This window comes from Salarias fasciatus, chromosome 6 (assembly GCF_902148845.1).
Source record: "Salarias fasciatus chromosome 6, fSalaFa1.1, whole genome shotgun sequence".
Classification (NCBI taxonomy): domain Eukaryota; kingdom Metazoa; phylum Chordata; class Actinopteri; order Blenniiformes; family Blenniidae; genus Salarias; species Salarias fasciatus.
In genome coordinates, this window is record NC_043750.1 from 3,910,142 (window position 1) to 3,931,580 (window position 21,439).

The 21,439-nt window shown below is 43.8% G+C and overlaps 2 protein-coding genes and 1 long non-coding RNA gene across 3 annotated transcripts; 2 read left to right on the forward strand and 1 right to left on the reverse strand.

Annotated features, from left to right (window-relative positions):
• Nucleotides 1–3,359: 3,359 nt before the first annotated feature.
• On the forward strand, nucleotides 3,360–10,672 carry LOC115391139 (ubinuclein-1-like). Its single transcript, XM_030095249.1, has 13 exons — nucleotides 3,360–3,581; nucleotides 4,760–4,858; nucleotides 5,180–5,317; nucleotides 5,451–5,539; nucleotides 5,618–6,125; nucleotides 6,209–6,279; nucleotides 6,380–6,509; nucleotides 6,581–6,705; nucleotides 7,730–7,813; nucleotides 7,942–8,082; nucleotides 9,120–9,170; nucleotides 9,246–9,574; nucleotides 10,394–10,672. Exons 1-12 carry the CDS (start codon nucleotides 3,360–3,362, stop codon nucleotides 9,562–9,564), a joined length of 1,977 nt encoding a protein of 658 aa, XP_029951109.1. The 3' UTR covers nucleotides 9,565–9,574; nucleotides 10,394–10,672.
• Nucleotides 10,673–11,056: 384 nt separating this feature from the next.
• Nucleotides 11,057–16,317, reverse strand: LOC115390314 (intercellular adhesion molecule 1-like). Its single transcript, XM_030094120.1, has 7 exons — nucleotides 16,064–16,317; nucleotides 14,241–14,445; nucleotides 13,577–13,652; nucleotides 12,182–12,320; nucleotides 11,762–12,094; nucleotides 11,447–11,677; nucleotides 11,057–11,142 (listed from the first exon to the last, which is right to left on the reverse strand). Exons 1-7 carry the CDS (start codon nucleotides 16,125–16,127, stop codon nucleotides 11,072–11,074), a joined length of 1,119 nt encoding a protein of 372 aa, XP_029949980.1. The 5' UTR covers nucleotides 16,128–16,317; the 3' UTR covers nucleotides 11,057–11,071.
• Nucleotides 16,318–18,438: 2,121 nt separating this feature from the next.
• Nucleotides 18,439–21,128, forward strand: LOC115390673 (uncharacterized). The gene is made up of 3 exons (XR_003931701.1): nucleotides 18,439–18,595; nucleotides 20,117–20,402; nucleotides 20,480–21,128. It is a non-coding gene; the product is annotated as an uncharacterized LOC115390673 (long non-coding RNA).
• The last annotated feature ends 311 nt before the right edge of the window (nucleotides 21,129–21,439 follow it).

Consider the following 21,439-nt stretch of genomic DNA (forward strand, 5'->3'; position numbering starts at 1 on the left):
TTTGTGGTATGAAATTATGCACTGTATTGTGTTTTTAAAATCGATACATTGTTGCCAATGCCACGTCAGAAAAGTTCCAAATGACGTCATAATCTCATTTGCATATATAGGTCAAATTCGATGATGATGTCATTTAAAACGATACATTGTTGCAAACTCCTCAATCAGAAAAGTGCACAAAGTGACAAAAGACAGCTTTTTAATGGAAGTACAGACATCTATTAATGTACATCTGTTGTGTTGTGTTATTCTTTAAAAATTTAGAAATGCTATTTACAGTTCCAAATCCAATTTGATTGGTGTCTTGTCTCATATTATCACACAGCAACATTTCAATAATTTAGATTAATGTAGTGTTTCCTGTTTGTAATTTATTCTGTCAAGTGTCCATTTATTTCATTAATCATATATTCAGTTTTATAATAAATATTTGAACATACATCTTAAAGTTCCATTAAAAATAGATCCAAAGTCTTTGACATATTTAATTAAACACATGTTTTTTAAGTAACACAGTTGTTACTTTGCCTAGTAATTAGTTGCTTTCAAAATATCGTAACTCAGTTACATTTTTGAAGAAGTAACTATAACAAATTACCTTTAGAAGTAAATTGCCCAACACTGCTAGTATGTACTGGACATCTTCCTTAATGACCAAATATTCTCAATTATCACTCAGGGTGAAATTTTTTTTTTTTTTTTTTTTACCCTAAATGCACTTTATTCTTCCATAGATAATCAGAATATTCCATCCACAGCACGGCACATGCATAGATGTTTGCTTCATGTTGGTCGAATGAGGTGAACGACCATCCCAGATCTTCTATTTATCTTCTATATTGTTTATTCCGTTGCTTTTTGTCGTTTCTAGTTTTGATGTTTTTTTTGTTTTGTTTTTTTTGTTTTTTTTTTTGCTATTTCTCTGTGATTTCTGTCTAATGACAGTTATTCAAATTTTAAACTTTGAAAACTCTGCTTGATTCAACTCCAGGTAATAAGTATTAAGATGTCGACATCCCGTTAAAAACTCTACATCCTGCATAATTCTGTTGGTTTTTTTTTTTTTTTTTACTTTAAGCTAACTTTTATCAAACTTTGGAAGCTCTGTTAACTGTCTGGAACAAAGGGATGACCCAAAACACAAACCTACACCCAGAAAAAAAACTGCCACATTCAAAATAATAAGGTAGCATCATACAATATGTTAGTTTTCACTGGGAATCTTATCAATCCAGACTGATCTGAGCTCTATTCAAAGAAAGTGTCTTCAATGAAGACAGGAAGCAGCTTCCTGTCCTTTCTGTTCAGTTTGTAACAGCAAATTACATTGTAAAATATCTTATTTTATTTTGTCAAACAACAAAATCTAATTAAATTAATTTAACCCCCCCCCCCCCCAAAAAAAAAAATAGAAAAAAAATACATCCTTGAGAAAGTCATGAGTCCCTGAGGATAAAGATTCACTCAATATCTGATTACCTTTGGAGAACTTTAAAGCAGGACTGTCAAACACATTTTAGCTCAGAACCTGCACATTCATACAGTTTCATGGAGTGGCTTGGACCGCTGAAAGAGAGCCGGAACAACCTTTTAATTTAAAGTTCAAAATTTTTCTTTGTTGTGGTGCAGAGTATACTTGATGACAATGTATGTATTTTCACAAAAACCAAGCAATTATGAAGAAAAAACATGCTGGTCCAGCTTTAACTGCTACACTGGCTGTTTGTGACCTTTTGAAATGACTTGAAGATCCTCCTTCCTAACATATAGAGCTCTCATGAATGAGGCAGGAGCTGAATCTCCAGCTGTCTGTTCAACTTGTGACAGTGTTCATTGATTATGCTCCAAAATTAAGACAAACAACCCCCCCCCCCAAAAAAAAAAAAACCTCCAGAGAAGTCAGTTTCCTCTGTAAATTTGTTTGCTGTGTTTTGCTATTTTCTTTCTTTCTGTGCTAATAATCAGTTACCATCAAGACTATGTATTATTAATTATTTAATTTTATTGTCACTTATTGATTTTTAACTATCTTTCTATTTATTATGTTTCCTATTGTTTGTGAAGAAACGCCTTAAAGGAATACTCCACCCAAAAAACGATTTGGCCTCATTTTCTACTCACCCTCATGCTGAGAAACACTCTGGAGCACTTTTTTGACGTTTCAAATGCAGTTGGAGATGTTTGGGGATTTTCGTTGTCAACAAACAGGGACCGACAGAGCCCGACAGAAAAAATGGTCCATAAAATCCACAAAACGTTCCCATTTTCCTTCATACTGCTCGTCCGCTGTAATCCAAGTGTCCTGAGTGCGTAGCGTCCATAATTAATTCTTAACGAGGTCATTTAGTACATTTTAAGAGCCCAAACAGTGCGCTCTGTACAGCTCCATTGCATGTCTGCACGCGCACCCTGAACTACGGAAGCCGCGGCAGACCAAGCAACACGCTTGTGCCCTTTCAGCAGGACACCGAATTCAAAGCTTTAAAACAGTAGCCAATCACTTTTGTGATTGTCCACAGCTCGGTTACTCACAGCAGAATATATACAGCGGAACTTCTTCTTCTACGCTTGCAATTTAGAAAAGTAGTCGCTGAAAGCGCGCAAGCGTCTGGCTTGGTCTGCCGCGGCTTCCGTAGTTCAGGGTGCGCGCGCAGACATGCAATGGAGCTGTGTGAGAGCGCCCTGTTTGGGCTCTTAAAATGTACTAAATGACCTCGTTAAGAATTAATTATGGACGTTACGCACTCAGGACACTTGGATTACAGCGGACGAGCAGTATGAAGGAAAATGGGAACGTTTTCTGGATTTTATGGACCATTTTTTCTGTCGGGCTCTGTCGGTCCCTGTTTGTTGACAACGAAAATCCCCAAACATCTCCAACTGCATTTGAAACGTCAAAAAAGTGCTCCAGAGTGTTTCTCAGCATGAGGGTGAGTAGAAAATGAGGCCAAATCGTTTTTTGGGTGGAGTATTCCTTTAAAATAATTTCCCTCTTTGATAAATAAAGTATATTTATCCTATTTTATTTTTTATTTTTGTTATTATCCACTTTACAACCAGTATGGGTGTACATTAGGTATCAATTAACATATTGTTTTTGCAAACTTTTTTTTAATCTGTGAAGGGGCAGTTCAATAAAGTTTCCAAAATTAGAATTTTCTGGCTGTTCGTTGGTGCTGGGTGTCCGTGCTTTATGTGGCTGACACCGTTTAAACGGTATTCTGAAATCTGTTTCAATGCTGCGGAACGCTGAGTGGGTTAATTGGTCATGACGTCACAGCGCGTGCCACCTGAGTTTACCTGAGCTCGTTAGAGTGGCTGGGTTCTCCTCGCGCTCCCGGAGTGACTGAGCAGCAGTGATGGCGGAGCCCCGGAGGGTTCAGCTGACCACCGTGACCTGCGCCGCCCCAGCCCCGGCCCCGGTCCCGGCTCCGGCCCAGGCCCCGGAGCCTCCCCTCGGGCCGTGGCAGGAGCGGAAAGCCGCCCCGGACAGCGGCTCCGTGCGGCTCGTCCTCCGCCTGTTCGAACCCGATGAGCAACACTTTCCGGAGTTTAGCTACATTCAGCTCCTCGAAGACCAGGTCCTGCCCTCAACTTTGTCATTTATTTGTAGATATATTAAGATATTTATTTGTTTATCGAGTAACTTGAATTTAGAAAATGTGAAGTCACTTGCAAGCAGTTAAAATTCTTTAGTATTGCTAATTAACCGTTCTACTGATGCCTCCAGACCTAATATGTCCAATAAACAGGGCCGCCTCTAGGCATAGGCGAACTTGGCGGCCGCCGAGGGCACCACGTCCCGAGGGGGGCGCCGCGGTCGTACAAGGGGCGTCACGATGCTCCGTGTTCCGTGTGCCCCGCTGTGCAGCGGTCCGACACACCGCGCTCCTCGTCGTCGGCCCCCCCCCGCTCAACAAATGTCGGGACCGCTCGAAAAACACGCTCCCAAGGGACGCTCGTCTCGGGCTCGCCTAGGGCGCCTCTGAAGCCCGGGCCGGCCCTGCCAATAAATGTCTCTAAATGTGTCATATCAGCCTTCAAAAGGTTATTTAGGGAGATAATCGAAGCTTTTCAGTTGTTTTGCAAGCTTAAACTTTGTTGCGTTTTCTTCTTAGTTGATGTGTTCACCTCCTCCTCCTCAGTGAAGACCTTCAGTTGTTTTTAATTGAATGGAGCTGCACAGCACATCACAACTTCATTAAATGTCAACTTTCACAACATCATTAAAACTAATAAAACTTAGCGAACTGCTGTACTTCACACGTTGCTGCAGGGAAATGCAGTCTGGATAAAACCGACATAAAAATGTCACTGCCTGAATGCAATATCCAGATTTTGAAACTCCAGGGACAGTTCAATAAAGTTTCCAAAATTAGAATTTTCTGACTAATAAAGTTGATTTGAGATTCAGTTTAACACAGATTAAATGTCTCATTCAGCTTATTTATTTTATATTTAATTTCAATTGACCTTTTTCTCAGTCTCAGTCAGAAGTGTGATTTATGCGAAGGTTTGCTGTTTCAGATCAATCAAACACAACGTGAGGCACCACTGAGCCCGCCTGACGAGAAAGAAACGGGAGAGAAAGATGGAATCGCTGCCAACGCAAGACAGTTGGAAGAAAAATACGTGAGTCCCTTAAACTTGATCAGAGGTTCTCCCTGGTTGTGTTTCGTTCTCAGGGTAACAAATGACATAAGACTTGGTCGACGTTTCTGAGAATCTTCTCGGCACTTTGTTTCTCGTCCGCTTCCAGGGAGGCAAACCTAAAAAGAAAAAGGACCGAATTCAGGACTTGATCGATATCGGATACGGTTATGATGACCAGGACTCCTTCATTGACAATTCTGAGGCTGTGAGTCCGTCCAGACATTTCTTTGACTTTGCTCCGGGGATTCAGCTCTGTTCAGTTCAACTTTGTGTGATTTCAGTACAAACTTTTACCTTTTTAACAATTTTCCCCGCTGATACTTGCTTCTTATCTAATTGCTGGTTGAATATGAACACCGGCTGTTCCCTCAGGACAGAAGGATTACACTCGGACACAGAGTCGCAGCTTTTCTTACTTTTGTCTGTAATTTGGTCCCAATTAGGACGTTCAGAGCTCCATCACTACTTGGCTTGAATGTGTTTCTAATTGATCAGACGAGCAATTTTCCCTCTGTCTGATCTTCAGTATGATGAATTTGTTCCGGCCTCAATCACGACCAAATTTGGAGGCTTCTATGTGAATTCTGGCACGCTGCAGTACCGCCAGGCCTCGGACACGGAGACCGACGAACTGACGGCGGAGCGGAAAACGCTCAGGCGGAAAGTAAGTAGAGCGTCTTTGAAATGAGCACAGTCAGGCCTCGCTTTTAAAGTTTCTTCAGGAACAGCTAAGTGCTTGTGTTAAAAAGTTGAGTGAGATGGAACTTTAGACTGTTGTCTGACAACACTCTAACCAGACTGAAAAACAGAAACTGCCCGGCGGACAAGATAAACCAAAGGCGAAGCGGCACAGAGAGAGGAATGACGGTATTGATCCCCATACGAGGTAAAATCACAAAACAGAGCCGTTCTGCTCCCGTGCGTCTGAGGATCCTCTCTTGAGCGCCGTCTGTTCATCCGGCAGGAATCCGAGTGACCCTGAACCCGACAATGAGATGAAGCTGAAACGAAAGAAGACGCTAAGCGTCACCAGCATGCTGAAGAAGTTTGAGCGGGAAAAGGAGAGAGAGCGCTGGAAGACGGAGGCCGCGGTGCCGGGCGCGGCCCCTCCCCTCCCCGCCGACGCCGCCGGAGGCGGGGGCCTCGGACTGGCCGACCCCCTCCTCAGCCTGATCGGCCTGACCAACGACCAGGCTCTGCTGCAGGCCGCCAGCACCGTGGATTTCGACGTGGACTTGGACTCTCTGTTGGACGTCAGCGAAGAGACGGCGATCCCGACCAGACCGGACGGTCAGAGTCACGCCGGCAGTTTCCCCGACGCCTCGGTTCAAAACCCGACGGCCAACTGGCAGCCGAAGCCGCCTCCAGAGTCGGCTCCGCTCCTGCCCGAAGGCGGCCCAGCGACTCCCTGCTCTCAGCTGCCGGACGGACTTCCTCCAGGACTGGAGGAGAGCGTCAGGAAGCTCACGGTGGTGAGGGTTCTCTCTCTACCTGCTCATTTTAGAAATGGTGGGATGTGATGTGATGATGGACACGCGGCAGTGTTGTGTTTCAGGCTGCCAAGACTTCCGAGGGGGAGTCCAAACTCAAGTTCTTCAGTCCAGACATAAACTCCCTCCTGCTGGAGTGAGTCACCCACACACCCTGAACAGGCACGCCGTCTAAACCCCGCCGATGCTGTAATAATACGCGGTTATTGATCTCTCTCTCCCGGGTTCCTGATCAGTATCGAGCTGCAGTGTCGAGAGCAGGCCGGCCCGCTGCGCTCCAGGGTGTACACACACCTGTCCTCCTTCCTGCCCTGCAGCAGAGACGCACTCCTGAAGCGAGTGAAGAGGCTGGTGACCACACACACGGTGAGCGTCGCCCGGCCGGACCTCCTCCACAGCCGCCGCGTGACTCGTCCGTTAACTCTGGGCGTGTTCAGGAGGGAAACCTCGGAGTGGAAGATGCCATGAAGAAGCTGAGGGACGCCATCTGGAGGTCCATGCCGGAGCAGATGGCGCTTTTCAGCAACCACTGCAAAGAGTACGAACAGATCAAGACTTCCAAGTAAGTTAAGTTTACTGGCATTTACACAAAAAGAAGACGATCTCTTTTTGTGGCCGTGCTGTCAGGGTGAGTTTGTGAAAATGCACGTAATAAAACAGCTGATATTTCTCTGTATTCAGCACCAGAAGTTGCCATGAAAATTTGCTTTATGTTGAAATTACAGTAGTTTTTGGTAGTAGTTGTTTGTTTTTTGTGGAAATATAAACGGTTTCAAAACAAAGAACAACTTTAAAGTTTAAATTTAAGGTTATTCTGGTTCTGTTTTACCTGTTTGCTGTACTCGAGATGAAATTAATCTGAGTGTGGCCTCCAAACAGAAATTATTTATGATTTTGATACCCCCATGTAAACCATTGATGAAATGGAAAAAAAAAAACTACCAGAAAGCAGAAAAAGAGAGCTTTGGATCATATTGACTTCTGCAGTAAGATCATCCAATCAAAGACAACATTTAAAACACACACACACACACACACACACACACTTGAATTTATGAGCTTCTCAATCAAGTTAAAAAACAGACAGTTTGACACTGAAACTTGTTTGAAGTCATAAAAATTAAATGCTTCCATTTTCTTGGTCTGCTCTGGTTTATCGCCTCAATGTCTTCCAGAATTTAGTGAATTTATTCATTCAAATGACTCTCGACTGGCTGAAATGTCATAATTTTGTTAACTTGAAATATTCTTGGTTTTCTTTTTAAGAAACTTTATGATAAAATATTGTCCTTTATTTAGGTCTGTGCTCCAAACTAATCTGTGACCAAATCGTGAAATAATTTTTCTATGCATAAAAAATCTTGTTTATTTTATTTTATTTTTTCTGAGCCAATAGAAAAAAACTCCAAGTGACAAATAACTCGGTTTCGACAGAAGTGCTCTGTCAACATTACAGGAAGTTGTGAAGTTAAAGCTGAGTTTGAGTTGAGTCGAATGACTACATGAGTGAAATGTGAATCTTATATTGGGACGAGGATTTGTTTGATTTGTTTTCGTGGTTTTAAACTGTGATGTTGTCATATCAGGGCAGTAGATGAAGATAATGTGGAGGAGAAAGGTGGGAGAAGAGCACCACCAAAGAAGATTTTCAAATGGAACGAGGAGATCAGGTCAGACTGAGTTAAGATCTGTTTCATCGCTTCTGTTTCTCTTTTACTTTATAAACAAGAATGTCATGAAATTTCAGGATTTTCACCTTCATCTTCATTTTGTTTTATTTGTTTTTCCCCTCATTCAGGGAGTGCTTGAACAACGTGTTAAATGAAAGAATAAATAAGTTTAAGGAAAGGAAGGAAGGTTTGGAGCTGGAGGAGTTTCTGAAGACCTTGTTGGACAATGAGGTGAAGTCGCTGTGGCCCAAAGGCTGGATGCAGTCACGGTAGGCGGGCAGACACAAACACCACAAGCCAGGGGTTTAACACTGGAGCGCCTCAGTAGATATGTACAGACATGTTAATACAGCTATTCCCAGTGTCGTTAATACTACAGGTCACTTGAAAATCATTAAATTTTCTCCGACTCAAACAAATTTGAAATCTCAAACCTGATAGAACTGTGAGACTAAGATGAACTAATAGGGAAAAATATATGAACGCTCCATATTTCACCTCAAATGACTGTGATCACAAGCCTTTATTCATCTAAAGAGCCCATGTTGCAGTGTTTGATACCATTTAATCCCCTTGCAAGGAATATGCGCCCATGTTTGTGGTAAAACCAAACAAGCTTCTTGTGTACTTTCTCTCCTGATCCAGCTGTAATACCTCTGTTGACCATCAGGGGGCCGTAACCCTCACTTTGGGAATCAAGTCAATATTTTTAATCCTCATTCTGAGCAGTCAGTCTGTCAGTGACTCATTTTGCGGTTTGAGGTGACAACAGAAGAATAAAAGTTTATCATCTAAAATATGAATCGCGTCACACTGTCAGCCGACCTCTGACCCCTCGCTGCAGGAGGTACATGTTGAGTTTCCAACCAGTGCACTGAAAGGGAAGTTGAAGACAAAAGTTGAGTTTCATTCAAAGTGAAAAGACTCTTTTGCTTTCACTGCTGCCTATTCCCCCGAATGATTGATATGTGGAAGAAAGTTAAACCAAAAGAGACCTGACAGGCTGAAACAACAACTGCTAAAATAAAATCAGATAAAAAGCAATCTGCACAATTTTAAATTGATTAAAGCATCATAAACTTTTTTTTGGTAAATATTATCGAAAGCCTGATAAACAATTTACAGGCTCAAGCTTTATTAATTTATCACAGTAGCTCCACATTGCGTTCAAGTTATGAAAATAAGAGTATTATGAATATTATAGAAGGTTTAGACAGTTTTGAAGTTATCGTCTTGTGAAGGGTTAAAATGTTTTGTGAAGATTCAGACCTCAGATTAAAGCTGGTGTGTTGTGCTCTTGTTTCAGTGTGCTGCTCAGTCAGAGCCGAAGGCTGCTGGGTCTGGTTCCTCCTCTACCGTGAGTGGAGTTTCACCGCAGCCTCGTCTGTTCCCGAACCTCCAGCGTCTCACTGCGTCTCGTGTTTGTCTTCAGGGTGAAAAGGGTCAAGACTGAGAAGAAGCAGTCGGATCTGGGTGGGATTCCAGCAGCGGCCGTGAGGGCGGACGTCCCTCCAGCAGCTCCTCTCGAGTCGACCGCCGTCACTGAGAAGGCCAAGAGTAAAGGCCTGGCTCCTGCAGGACCAGAGGGACTCAAACCCACGTCTGCTCCCGGCCCCCGGCTCCCACGTCTCCCTGCTGCAGCTCCTCTGGACGTCTCTCCAGCGAACCGCGCTGCTTCACCCCCGCTGCTGCAGCAAGGCGACGTCCAGATCTACGTCATCTCTGACAATGAATGCATCACTAAACCCTGACGGAGCACCGGTGAGTTCCTCCATCTGTTATTGTTCACACTAAACATGATGCTGCGTTCATTTGTGTTTCACTTCACACACACACTGTGAATCTCAGGTCTTACTATCACTACTACTACTATCATTACTTACAGTCAACAGTCTTACTAGCAGAACTCTTTCCTATTGAGGATTTAAAGTAGTCACAACCTTTTTTTTTTCATGCATCTAAAAAAATATCTCTGAACGATAACGAGGAAGTTGAATTTGAACGTAGTTCACCGGGTCTCACTGTGACACACTGATCGTCGTGCAGAATACGCAGGGAGCAAGTTTAGGCCTCTTTACGCAACATTTTCAAGTGAAAACACAAAGCTTTTGTTGCGTTCTGGGCATCTGGTTACATGACAACGAACCTCGGAGCAACGGAAAATGCAGCTTTTTGAAAATCACTTCAAAAGGTGGAACTTTTCTAAATGCTCAGACTCCGTCTCTGTGGAAACGGGACAAAATGTGTCTTTCCTGAAGTGTTTCTGCTGCGCTTGAGGCTTAGTAAATAGTAGTTCTGCATATATATGAGTAGATGGACGATAATAATGTTTGCCTCCAGAATGTCGTAACTCCGGTCCAGATTCTCCTTCATAGTGAAGAGTCGCTGCGATAGCCCAATAACAAACCAACTTCACCGTCTGTCCAGACAAACGTCCATGTTCTCATCACTGTTGATGTATGCAGATTTCTCGTCCAAACAAATTAATGTTTGGATGGAAACACTGAAGAATCGGTAAAACTGAGAACTCTAAAGGCTGCAACCTGAGTAAAGTCAAAATTTTCTTTTTTCTTTTATTAGATGGAGACAGACTGAGGACGTGACAGGATCCTGATGGAAAATATATGAAAACTGTTCAGTGTTCAGACTCTTCATCTTAGTCACTGCTTCACTCTTTAATATCACTTTGTCATTTGAACTTGCATAAAAAAAAAGTTACAAAAAAAAAATCTCCAAGAAATAAAAGATTAAGCAGCTTATCTTTTTCTGACCTGAAAAGGAAGAAGTTCAAGGCTTTGATGCAGTAGAAGGATTTTCATTTATTGACTGTACAGTTTAAACAGAATAAACCTCCCTTTATCACTGTCCACGTTTCAGAAGTCTGCTTATTATTCAAAGGTGTGTTTTGGTTTCTGTACAAATTCCAAGGATTCAGTGACGTCTCCTGAAATGTTTCCATTCTCAGCTTTTTATCATCTACAGCAAGAAATGAGTAGAAAGGACCAGAAAGAGCAGTTTCAAACAGGATCAAAGTGTTTTTTCCTTACAGCAGCTTTCAGTCTTCAAATGTGAACATTTTGCAGATAAACTGAAGATAAAACTAAAGCTCCTAACCTCCAGGTTCAACATGTACCAGGGCCGAGGCCCTCAAAACAAACGTCACGTGCCACAAAAGCAAAGCAGAAACTGAGAAGAGACACTTTATCCCTCGGTTCATTCAAATGTGGAAAGTATCAAGAGTTTTTCTTTTCTTTAACTTTACAGCCAGAATATCGTCTGAATAAGAGAAACAGCCAATATGAAATGTTGATTGCAGATACTTGAAGTTCCTGGAAAGATGAAGAGAGAACTTCATGAATACATTTTTGAAGCATTCCTCAAACGCGGGTTAAGAAAAAAAAAGTCAGATAAATCTCTGTAATCTAAATAAAGCTTTCCAGGTCATGAAGGGTTATGAAACTTGGTGAATGCAGCAGAACTGTGTGCCAAAAATGTTTTTACAGCTTCATCTCTGTAACCTCATAAGTTTTGAGGAACCAGACAAGTTTTATATGGAAGTGAGACGCTTCTCGATATAAATGAATATATTGGAATCTGATTCTGTCGAGGGATGAAATAATAGAGAGAACTCACCGCTGTTATCGAGAACCTCCACCTCCACGGTGAAGTTTTTCTGTCCCAGCAGGCCTTTGGTCCAGATGGTGTATTTCCCAGCGTGCTTTCTGTCTGAGCGGGCGGGCAGCGCCACCACCTGGCCGTCTCGGTACCAGGTGACCACCGGCTGAGGGTTTCCCGCCACCTCGCAGTTGAGGCTCTCGCCTTCTCTCACCCTCAGCTTGGTGGGACAGTCGAGCTGAGGACCGACTGGAAGGCGGAGAGACGCCTGGTTAGACGGCAGGAAGAGAGAGAGCCGCTGAAGCTACTGGTCGGCGGTAAAGGTTGGCTCACAGAGCACCGCGGTGCCGAGCGGTTTGGACGCCACCACCGGAGGATGCTCAGGTCCTTCGGGGCCCAGGTCCAGCCGGGCCTCGCACCGGTACTCGGCGCCGTCGTCGGCCTTGCCGGGGCTGATGTCCAGAGTGAAGACCTTTGTCACCGGCGTCTTCTCGGTGTTGTTGCCGGACCGGAGGCGAGCCAGCGCCCTGCCGCCGCTGTAGAAGGTCACGGCGAGCTTTTCCACCGGGGCCACGTTGTGGACGGTGCACTGCAGGGTGTAGCGCTCGCCCTCCAGCAGGGGCCCCGTGTGGTTGACCAGGCTGAGGGACACTCGCTCTGGAGGCTCTGCTCAGAGGGACGGGCGGGCGAAACGCAGAGTCAACGCAAAACGTCTCTGAAACGACAACGGCAAAACAAAGAGCGTTGACTCACGGTAGACTGTGACGACGAGGTCGATGTCGCACTGCCCTCCCTCCTCGGAGAGGGCGTAGCACGCGGGCTTGATGCTCCACTCCGTCATGCTGGGCACGCTCCACACCACGTACTGCCCCGTGGTGGCGGGAGGAGCCTCCTGATGACCACAGAGCGGATTACACATTAGATGAGTGGAACGGAACAGTGAAGTGACTCCATAATTATCTATAGCTAATCAGTAACTGTAAATGAATCTGTCAAGTACATGTACTAATTTGAAAACGAGACTATTTTTAAAAGAAAAAAAAGTGAGAATTTAAGAACAAAACATTGAAATTTCATCATTGTTCCGTTTTTAACAGTATATCCTGGTTCAACACACAGCAGAGACATCTTGGTTCAGGAGCCACTTTCATTTTTAGTGCCGTAACATTTAAATCGAAACAAACTGGAAAGTTTTTCTTCATTGTGACGCAGAGTGCACATGATGAAAATGTCCGTTTGCACAAATCCAAACAGATGCTATGGGAAATAACAACACTCTCAACATGTAACCAACCTTCAAAAATGCCGAAATGCCAAATTGTTGTTGTTATGCATGTTTCTGGAGACTGACCTGGACAGATGCTAGCTCGCCTTCATGGCAGCATCACCAGAACTTCAACCACAGTCTTGTTTTCTGCTATTCTTGTCAGATTTGTTTAAAAAACTTTTTTCTTTCAAATGTCCAAACTGCTTGGTGGTTTGCTGGACTGATTTCAAGCCTCTTGTGGGTCAGTTTTCGCCCGCAGGCCTTACTTGAACATCCCTGACATCCACATGCCACAGCTGTGTTGAAGAGTGTGTGTTCAGCCTCATAGGAGGATGTGGTGTCGTGTTGGAAAGGTGCTTGGTGAGTTCAGTTTTCTAAATTTCCCTCTCAGGTCTTGGTTTGAGTCTCTATATGTGCAGAGCTGAAGGAAGTCCTGGAGACAGACTGCGAGTCGGTCTGGAACTGGTTGTGACAAACAATAAGGTGATCCAGGAAGGGAAGGCCAGGTTTTTCCAAGCTGTCCCTCATTCAGTCTGAACTGGGAGGACCCCCACCCCGAGAACACAGAACACACTGGACAGTCACGTTCTCTTATCACGCCTGACAGATTGTATTGATTCCTGCTCTTTGATTATACAGGGAAACGCCCTTTTTTTTCCTGCAGATGATCCAGTGGAGGACATGTTTGTTGAGAGAGGATTCAGAATTACAATGCCAAGGACGAAGCGTTTCACTTCTTATGCAAAATGCTTATGTACAACATTTTTCTCATCAAAAATATGAAAAGCAAGCATGTGATAGTTTGAGCGGTGTCTGGATTTGTGGGTCTGTGTTGGACTTTTGAAGCTATACATCAGAAAACACAGCTTTGCTCTCATTACCAGCGGGACTTCCCAGCCCAGGAGAGGAAATCCAATCCGTGCTGCAGAGCAGTTCACCGTGACTGGATCTCCAAACCTGTGGAAAAGAGAGTTCACACGCAGTTAAGAGCCGCTCATGCAGGACCTTCTGTCAGCCTTTTCATGCCACGAATCTTCACAACGCAACATCCTGATTCTGATAATCTCCATCAGTTTTCTATAAATATACCTCGTGCACTTCGATTAGTCAGCAGTTTTGTCTCCTCTTCCTGTAAACCTGCAGCTGGAAGTCCACTAGTTTAACTAATTGGGGCAATATCCAATCATTGGTCAGGGAAAATTACTGCAACTGCGATTTTACTTACACTAAGTGATGGAAAGTCCAAAAAAGAACAAAAAGTTAATTTTCCTTTTTGCCAAAGGCACAAGATGGCCAGGTAGACCAAAGGCAACAGAATCAGAACCGTACAGTCAAGTTCCTTTCTCATTTATAACCAGCTAGAGGGCACTTGGTAAAATAAATAGTGGAGAATTTCAATTCCCAGCTTCTTTCTAAATTTGTGTAGAACATTTCTACATTTTTAAAAAGATTGAATAGAAATCTGTTGAAATGTGTTAAAAAAAAAAGTGTATTCTACACATTTCTAATCTGTAAATCTCGTGAAGAAACTAAGATCTGACATACCGGACCACCAGCGCCGAGGGCGACATCTTCAGGGGGCAGTCTGAGGAGGAGTCTGCCGGGTCGCCGACCGAGGTGGGCTTCGGGGGTGGGCGGCTGACCGGAGGGGGGGGCAGAGACGGGAGGATGGCTGGAAGTGGCGACGGAGGTAGAATTTGCGCGGGGAGAGGTGGCGCTCGGGTGTGGATGGAAACGGGGGATGAGGTAGCTGGGGTCAGAGGAGGGGAGGAAGCAGGACCATCAGTCACTGATCTGAGTAAACACTCCTTCAGAATGCTTTAAAGAATCTCCCTTAAATCTGTCAGTGACCCCCGTGTTGTAATGCCCAGAAGAGATGCTGACTGGAGGGATCCTTGTACGTCTGTCAGTCTCTTCTGATTTGTTGAACTTTCTTTTTTTCTCATATGAATAAATTGTTGAAATATTATGTTAAGATGATGAATGAAATTAAGCTATGGATCAGTTTAACACTGACTCAGTCAATCCCCAAACCATATCACTTCATCCATCCGCTGGAGTTCGGTTGTTCAGTGTCTTGCTGAAGGACACTCTGGCATGTGCTTATTAGGGAGAGACGAGAGGAATCAAACCCGCAACCTTACGATTGAAAGACAACCCACCTACGACCTACAGCTCCACTATCCAGTTGTTGCCAGTATACTCAGACTAACTTTCTCTTTTGCTTTGGCTGTAAAAAAGAAATCATTTAATTTATTTAAGCTGAAAAAAACAGCAGTGAAACGAACATTTTTGGTCACATTTTCTGTGATGAGCCTCGTTCTGTCGAAGAGGTAAAAACCTCCAGCTGGACAAAAGGTTAAAGCAAGTATTACGCAGTCAAGTGTGTGTCCATATTCCTTTATATTTTTATAATTAACCATAAACCAAACACCACAGTTTGGACTCGTTGTCAATCTGTGAGAGTCTCAGTGTCTCAGAAAGACTTGAATGAGACAAAAACATTCTAATTCTAATCGATCTGTTCCAGCTGTGATAAAAACAGCATTTCCCCCACGAGTTAAAAGTTCTTTCATTATAGGCCACTCTTTTCTGAATGTTTGCCTCTGTGTGTCCAGCATTCCGGGATGTCTGTGATGCTGCTTCCTGGTCCACTGATAAAAAAGATGAATAAAACGCTGCATCTCCCCAAATGTTTATGCTGGCACCGGCGCACCGAGTCCTGACTCGCACTCTCCGGTCCCCGCAGAATACAGGCGAGGGTCAATTGAATTTTGCCATCTCGTGAAATAATATTCTTTTTTAGCTGATCTATTGTGAACCATTGTTTGGTGGCGTACTGAATACACCCAGCGTGTTCCTCTGAGGAAGGAAGGACACCCTGCCCAAGTCAGAAGAACTCGCTCCTCTTTTCAATTGACCATTGTTCCCCTGAATCCTGAGGTTGTTCCCCGGCCTATCGGGTGATCTCACTCGCTGTGGGCACGCCGGCCGTCCCCATTTACACGGTTCGATTCCCACGTGGGCCCCAGTGTACCGCACAGCTGCCACAGGCTGCACGGGAAACGGGTTCGATACTCATTACTGAAATATTGTAAGAGATCACGTCTGATCTACCATCTATTCATTGTTTAAAGAATTGATTCAAAAGTTTTCTAAATCCAGAAAACGGGATGTTTACACACATTGTTTTAGATCGATCTAATCCATCTCTAATCCGCATGTTATCCCAAGAGAAACAAAATTTCTCCATTCTTTACTCTCTGGCAGAATTGTAAGACTCGTCCTTCTCTTCTCGTCATTGACCGTTTTCGACCCTTTCCACCCGGCGCCGTCGCTTCGTCCCATCACGCTCTCGTTTGACTCACCTGTGCCGAAGAGGTGAAGCAGCAGCAGCAGCAGCAGTGTGATGGACCGTCCAGGAACACACATCCTTCACTGGTTTCCCTCTGTCAGAACGTCTCTGTCAGACTCGGTTTGGAGCTGCTGCTTCTTCTGTGGAAACTCTGGGTCCTCCAGGTTTTTATCCCGGCGTGGGTGTGTGTGTTTTTTTCTGTGTGTGTGTATGAAGCTGATGATCAGGCAGTTCCTTTGCTTTGGCCTCTAAAATCCACCGTGGGCGTTCTCTGTTGGTATATCAAGGGAGGAAGGAAGGGAGGGTCAAGAATAATGTGGTGCAGCATGGAGGGCAAGAATAAGTGTGGGTGTGTCGGTGTGGGAGGCTTTCACACAGCAGAGGGCTATTGGAGCCAAAGGTGACTCGTCTCTTTAAGGCTGCTGGATTCGGGCTTTTTCGCTCCAGCAATGAAAAAAAAATAATTCAATGTTGACGTCAGCCAGAAATCCACAAGATCCTCCTGAGTCAGCAGATTTTCCTCGGTTGTCCAACCTGTGAATTCAATGTTTCAGATTCGTAATCGGCTGCGTCGGACACCCCAGCTCTGCCAAACCCTCAACACAGTAAAAACCTGTTGATAAAAAGAATAGACAGCCTGACGTTGCAGTAAAACACAAATTATTTTGTTCTGGTTCATAAAAACAGGTTATCAACAAAATCTGAAAAGTCTGCTGTTTGTATGACTCAACTTAAAAATCTCTTGTCAGTTCTGATCAGTATCGTACTATAAAAAAAGGCTTTCTGTGCTTATTGTGAACCATTCTGCAGTGTAGTATTGTAAAATATCTCCGAAGCACAGCCGTTTTACTTTTTATTGCTCCATTTATAGTCACTTTAAATAAGAAACCTCAGTAAAGATGATGAAACTGAAAAAATTAGTAAAGAATCCTGATCCTGTAAGCAGCACGGTGGTGCAGTGGTTTGTGCTTCGGCCTCACGGTGCAGGTGTCTGTGTGTGTTTCTGTGTGTACCGTTTTCCTCAGTCTTCAAAGAAACAGCATGATGTCTAGTTCCTACATGAACTGCACACTACGTTTATTCAGAACCTCTACGGCTCTGCCCACTGGTTACTTCACTTCACTTCTCCCATGTCGTGCCGCCACCTAGTGGTCCGGCATCTTAATGACCAGCTGTTGCACTGTGGAGGTCCTCCAGTGTAGGGATTTATTGGAAACGTCTGGCGTTAACAAACTGTAAAAGTTTCCAGGGTTCTTCACTGAATCGGACTGATGTGGTCAGTCCCGCTGCCTCGCTGTAGGGGGCAGTGCTGAGCACACAGGCTTCTCTCCACTCAGCATGTGAGAGTTCAGACCAGTGCTCCCCAAACTGTATCAAAATGACACTGCATGCTGCTTATCTCCGAACTGACAACCGCCGGTGAGGAGTGGACACTTCTGCTGAGGAAACGTCAAGCCCCTCCCTCATCGGGGGGATTTAAAGAGTGAAGAAGTGACCCTCACCCTAAAACTGACGTCCGCACTCTTTGCACCTAAGCTAAAGTCAACTGTGACAGGAAGTTGTGGGTCTCTCCCTCACTCCACGGCTGCTTTATTTTAGTGTCTCTGTTCAGTCAAAAGTGTAGCTACACGCTTGGCTGTCGTTTTAAAAGTGGCAGTTCTGCATTTCCGCTGGCCTCTCGGTCTCAGTAGCCCCGGTCCAGAGCCTGAGGTGCTGAGCTGTAGCCTGGATCCGGTGCCGAGTCCGGCTCTGGCTCCGATCTGGAACCAGCTGGGTGGAAAAGGCTGACGGAGAAACGCGTTGAGCCAAAATCACGTCTCTTTATCTGTAGCTGTGAGATACTTGTCACATTTGCCTTTATTGAAAGAAAACAAGTGCAGTTTGGGTATTCAGAGCGTTATATTGGAGTGTTTGACACTTGTTTCATGCCTGTTTTCTCTTTTCCAGCCCTGTTAGAGGCACCGAAGTGAATCATAAAGACAATGGAGTATTGTTTTTGGCCTCTATTCACACTGGGCAGCACTGATAAAACAGGTTTAGTATGATGTTCAGTTTGATGCTATCAATCATTCACGTTTCATCGCTTCAGGAAGATTAAAAAAAAGAAACCTTTTGGTATTCATCATCAGAGGGGGGAGGATTAGTTTTACCTCGTGTGTTCTATGAGCTTGGTTAAAAGGGGCGCCATTCCAAAATGAGGCACAAATATGACAATATGGATTCCTTAACATACTTAAATTACAATGAAATGTTCTAATTAGGACCCTGAGCTGCTGGTTGTTAATACACTTTATAGTGTAACTACTGGAATAAAAAAAATCTCCATTTAGACACAGCTTTATGAACCCGGTTGACTCGCCTGAAACTCCCGGGAATGGACTGGATCATCATACACTTTGCTCCTTATCTGTTTCTGAGACGTCTTACTGTCTGCAGTTTCTCCTCCTCCCCTCTGCATTTATGGAAATCTGAAAACCAAAAGTAAACTTCACTCGTTTTCTGTCCAGCGGACGTTTGAGTCTCTCTTTGGGTCGCATACGATACGGTAAGTTTTCTAGGATTCTTTCCTTTTCTTTAATGAAGAGGTTTTGGTTCTGAGTGATGAAATCTGCTGTTGTTCACATCTGCATGAGCTGCTTTGAACGCTCAGATGCACGAATATTCATCTTTACCAACTTTATATCATATCAATCCAAAGAGTAAAGAGGTCGTTTGACGAGTGGAGCCTCTGAAGCAGGTTTTTTTTCCATCCTGTATTTAATTTATCAGTTTCTGTTGATGCAATAAAAAAGTCAAAAACTTAGTTTTTGTGAATTCAGTGAAAAATAAGAAGTTTTGAGCAATGCAGACTGTTGAATCTAAATCCAGCTGTGACACATCTGGTGACTGTATAAAGGCATGTTTCACTCAAAGTCAGAACTAAATAGATTTTCAAAATGTATATTTTTCAATTTTTCACAAATTACAGTGATTAAGAAACTTCTTGAAATATGACCAACAGAAATGTTTGAAAATGACTTTTCTGACTTTTCTGGTATTCTACAACTCTTAGAAATGCCAGAATTCCACAATCATCCATTTTATTATTTTTATAAGTTTTTTTTTTTCCGTCCTGGTGTTCTGTGACTGTCTCTTGTCTTGGATTTAAACATGGGTGATATGAAATATGCTCTGCTCTCACTTTAGATAACGAGCCATTGATTGAAATGTTGTAAATTTTACAATTAACATGTTCTAAATGTAACGACTCGTGAATGTGCTTACAGATTCACACACATTTTTGCTCAATATTTCAAATAATTTTTTACTGTTTGAAAAACATGAAACGTACAAAAGTCTCATAAAACCTTTCCAGTGAAATCCAACAAAGAAATTCAAGCTCGGCACTCCAAAGTATCAGTTGGCAGAATCCCAAGACAAGGAACAGCACGGCAGAACTCATGTAAGCTGCTCGTCTAAACGAGAAACAAACAAAGCAGGAGTGAAGGAACGAAACCCAGTGAAACTCCTCCATCACTTATCAACTTACTGTTGTAAAACATTTTTTAGTAGCTTCCTGTTAAACTGGTTTAGGTGAGTCAGGCCCCGTGGTGACGAGTGCAGAATACTGGAATGAAAGGGGGAATTCTGCTGTAGTGTCTACAGACAGCAGAAGACATAGTCTTCGGCTTTTTATAAGTTCTCTTTGACAATTTTTATAATTTCACAGTGGATTCTGTGTCAGAAAAGTAAACTATCTGAAGCTAATTTGAACTTTTCAGCTGAACGATCAGCTGTCACTATCAGTGTTGTTTCTGATTCTGATAAAAATGGCCGGATCACAAATGATTGCTGTTCGTTTATAAAGTGCAGCAAAACTATTAAATGAATAAAGTCAATCTTATCAGGTCAGCTAGCTTCATTATTCAAGGTCGGTCCAAACACAAGCTGAGCAGCTGAGCAGCGATGCTCACGAGTCGACGTGGGGTGGATTCATATCGGCTTGGGATAAATACAGGTCTTGACTTGAATTCGTGTTTTTCATGGTTATGAGCCCAACACGGCGTTTCCTCCTCCTGCGTCTCAGTGAGCAGACATGTCGGCTGCACAGCCGCTCCTGGACGCTCTGGACGAGCTGTCGAGCAAAGACATGGGGAGGTTCCAGTTTTTCCTCAACATGCAGATGGTGCCTGGCTGCAAACCAATTTCCAAGCAGCGCCAGGAGGGCCAGCCCAGGGATGTGATTGTCGCTGTGATGATTGACCAGTACGGCGACGACTCGGCCGTGGAAGTGGCCAGTGCGATTCTGGAGAGGATTGGCTCCAACAACGTCATGCGCAAACTGAACAGCGATTATGAGAAGGCGAAACAATGTGAGTCTCTTCGTTTAATCTGTTTACATTGATCCAGGGTCAGAACTCAGTCTGTTTCTCTGTCTGCTCCCCCACAGAGGGTCGATCTGGAGCCCCCCTGCTCCTCCTCCACCTCCTCCTGCTCCAACCACAATGTCGGCTCAACAAGGAAGTGTGATCATCATGGAAAAACTCATTTTTGCACTTCTTAAATCCTTCAATTAGCATTTTTAAATGGTTGACAGGTCAAAGGAAGGCTGTTATGGAAATTTCCACATTTTCTGGTCACTTCAGTCAAAAGAATAATTGAATAACGTCACACAACTGATAATACTCATCCCTGTCTGTCAAACATGGTAATAATAGAAATGTTCATGCTCTTGTCATACAGTGACATCTGGTGGCCATCGATGGTATGTACCGATACGTTTGATATATGAGTTGCTTCTTAATATTTCACATGACCAGCCAAAAAACTGAAAAGGAGCTACTTTAATTCCGGGAATTACAATAGTTTGATATTATAAGCAGGAATTTGTTTTGTTTTGTTTTTAAATGTGCAGAAATAACTATATCACAAACGTTCCTGTCCACTCTGTCTACACAAAACTGAGACTAGATGATCACACAGTCCGTCATGGACGCATCGACACCGACAGCATTTACAATTCAGATCCCCCACAACATACAAATGGCCAAAAACCTGAAATCTTTTTGTACTTTTACAATAAACGGAGGTGAAACAAGTTTTGTAGTTTGTGTTTTAATGCCACAGGCCAGTCAGTAACACAGTAATCAATACCTCCAGCGTCTCCTCTGTCCTCGGAGTTAATAAATAGTGGCTGCTGCTGCTAAACAGTGAAAAATGGAATCTACCTGAGGAAGCCTGGTGCCGGTCTGAGGCTCTCCAGGCAGGCAGTGGCTGCTGCTCTGCTGTCAGTCCTGATCCATCCGGCGGGGGGGGGGGCGGGGGCTCCTCCATGCTCCCTGCTGTGGACTGCAGAGGAGTGAGGACCGGCCCTGCACCACCCCCAGCAGAAACTGTTTTCTAAAGATCC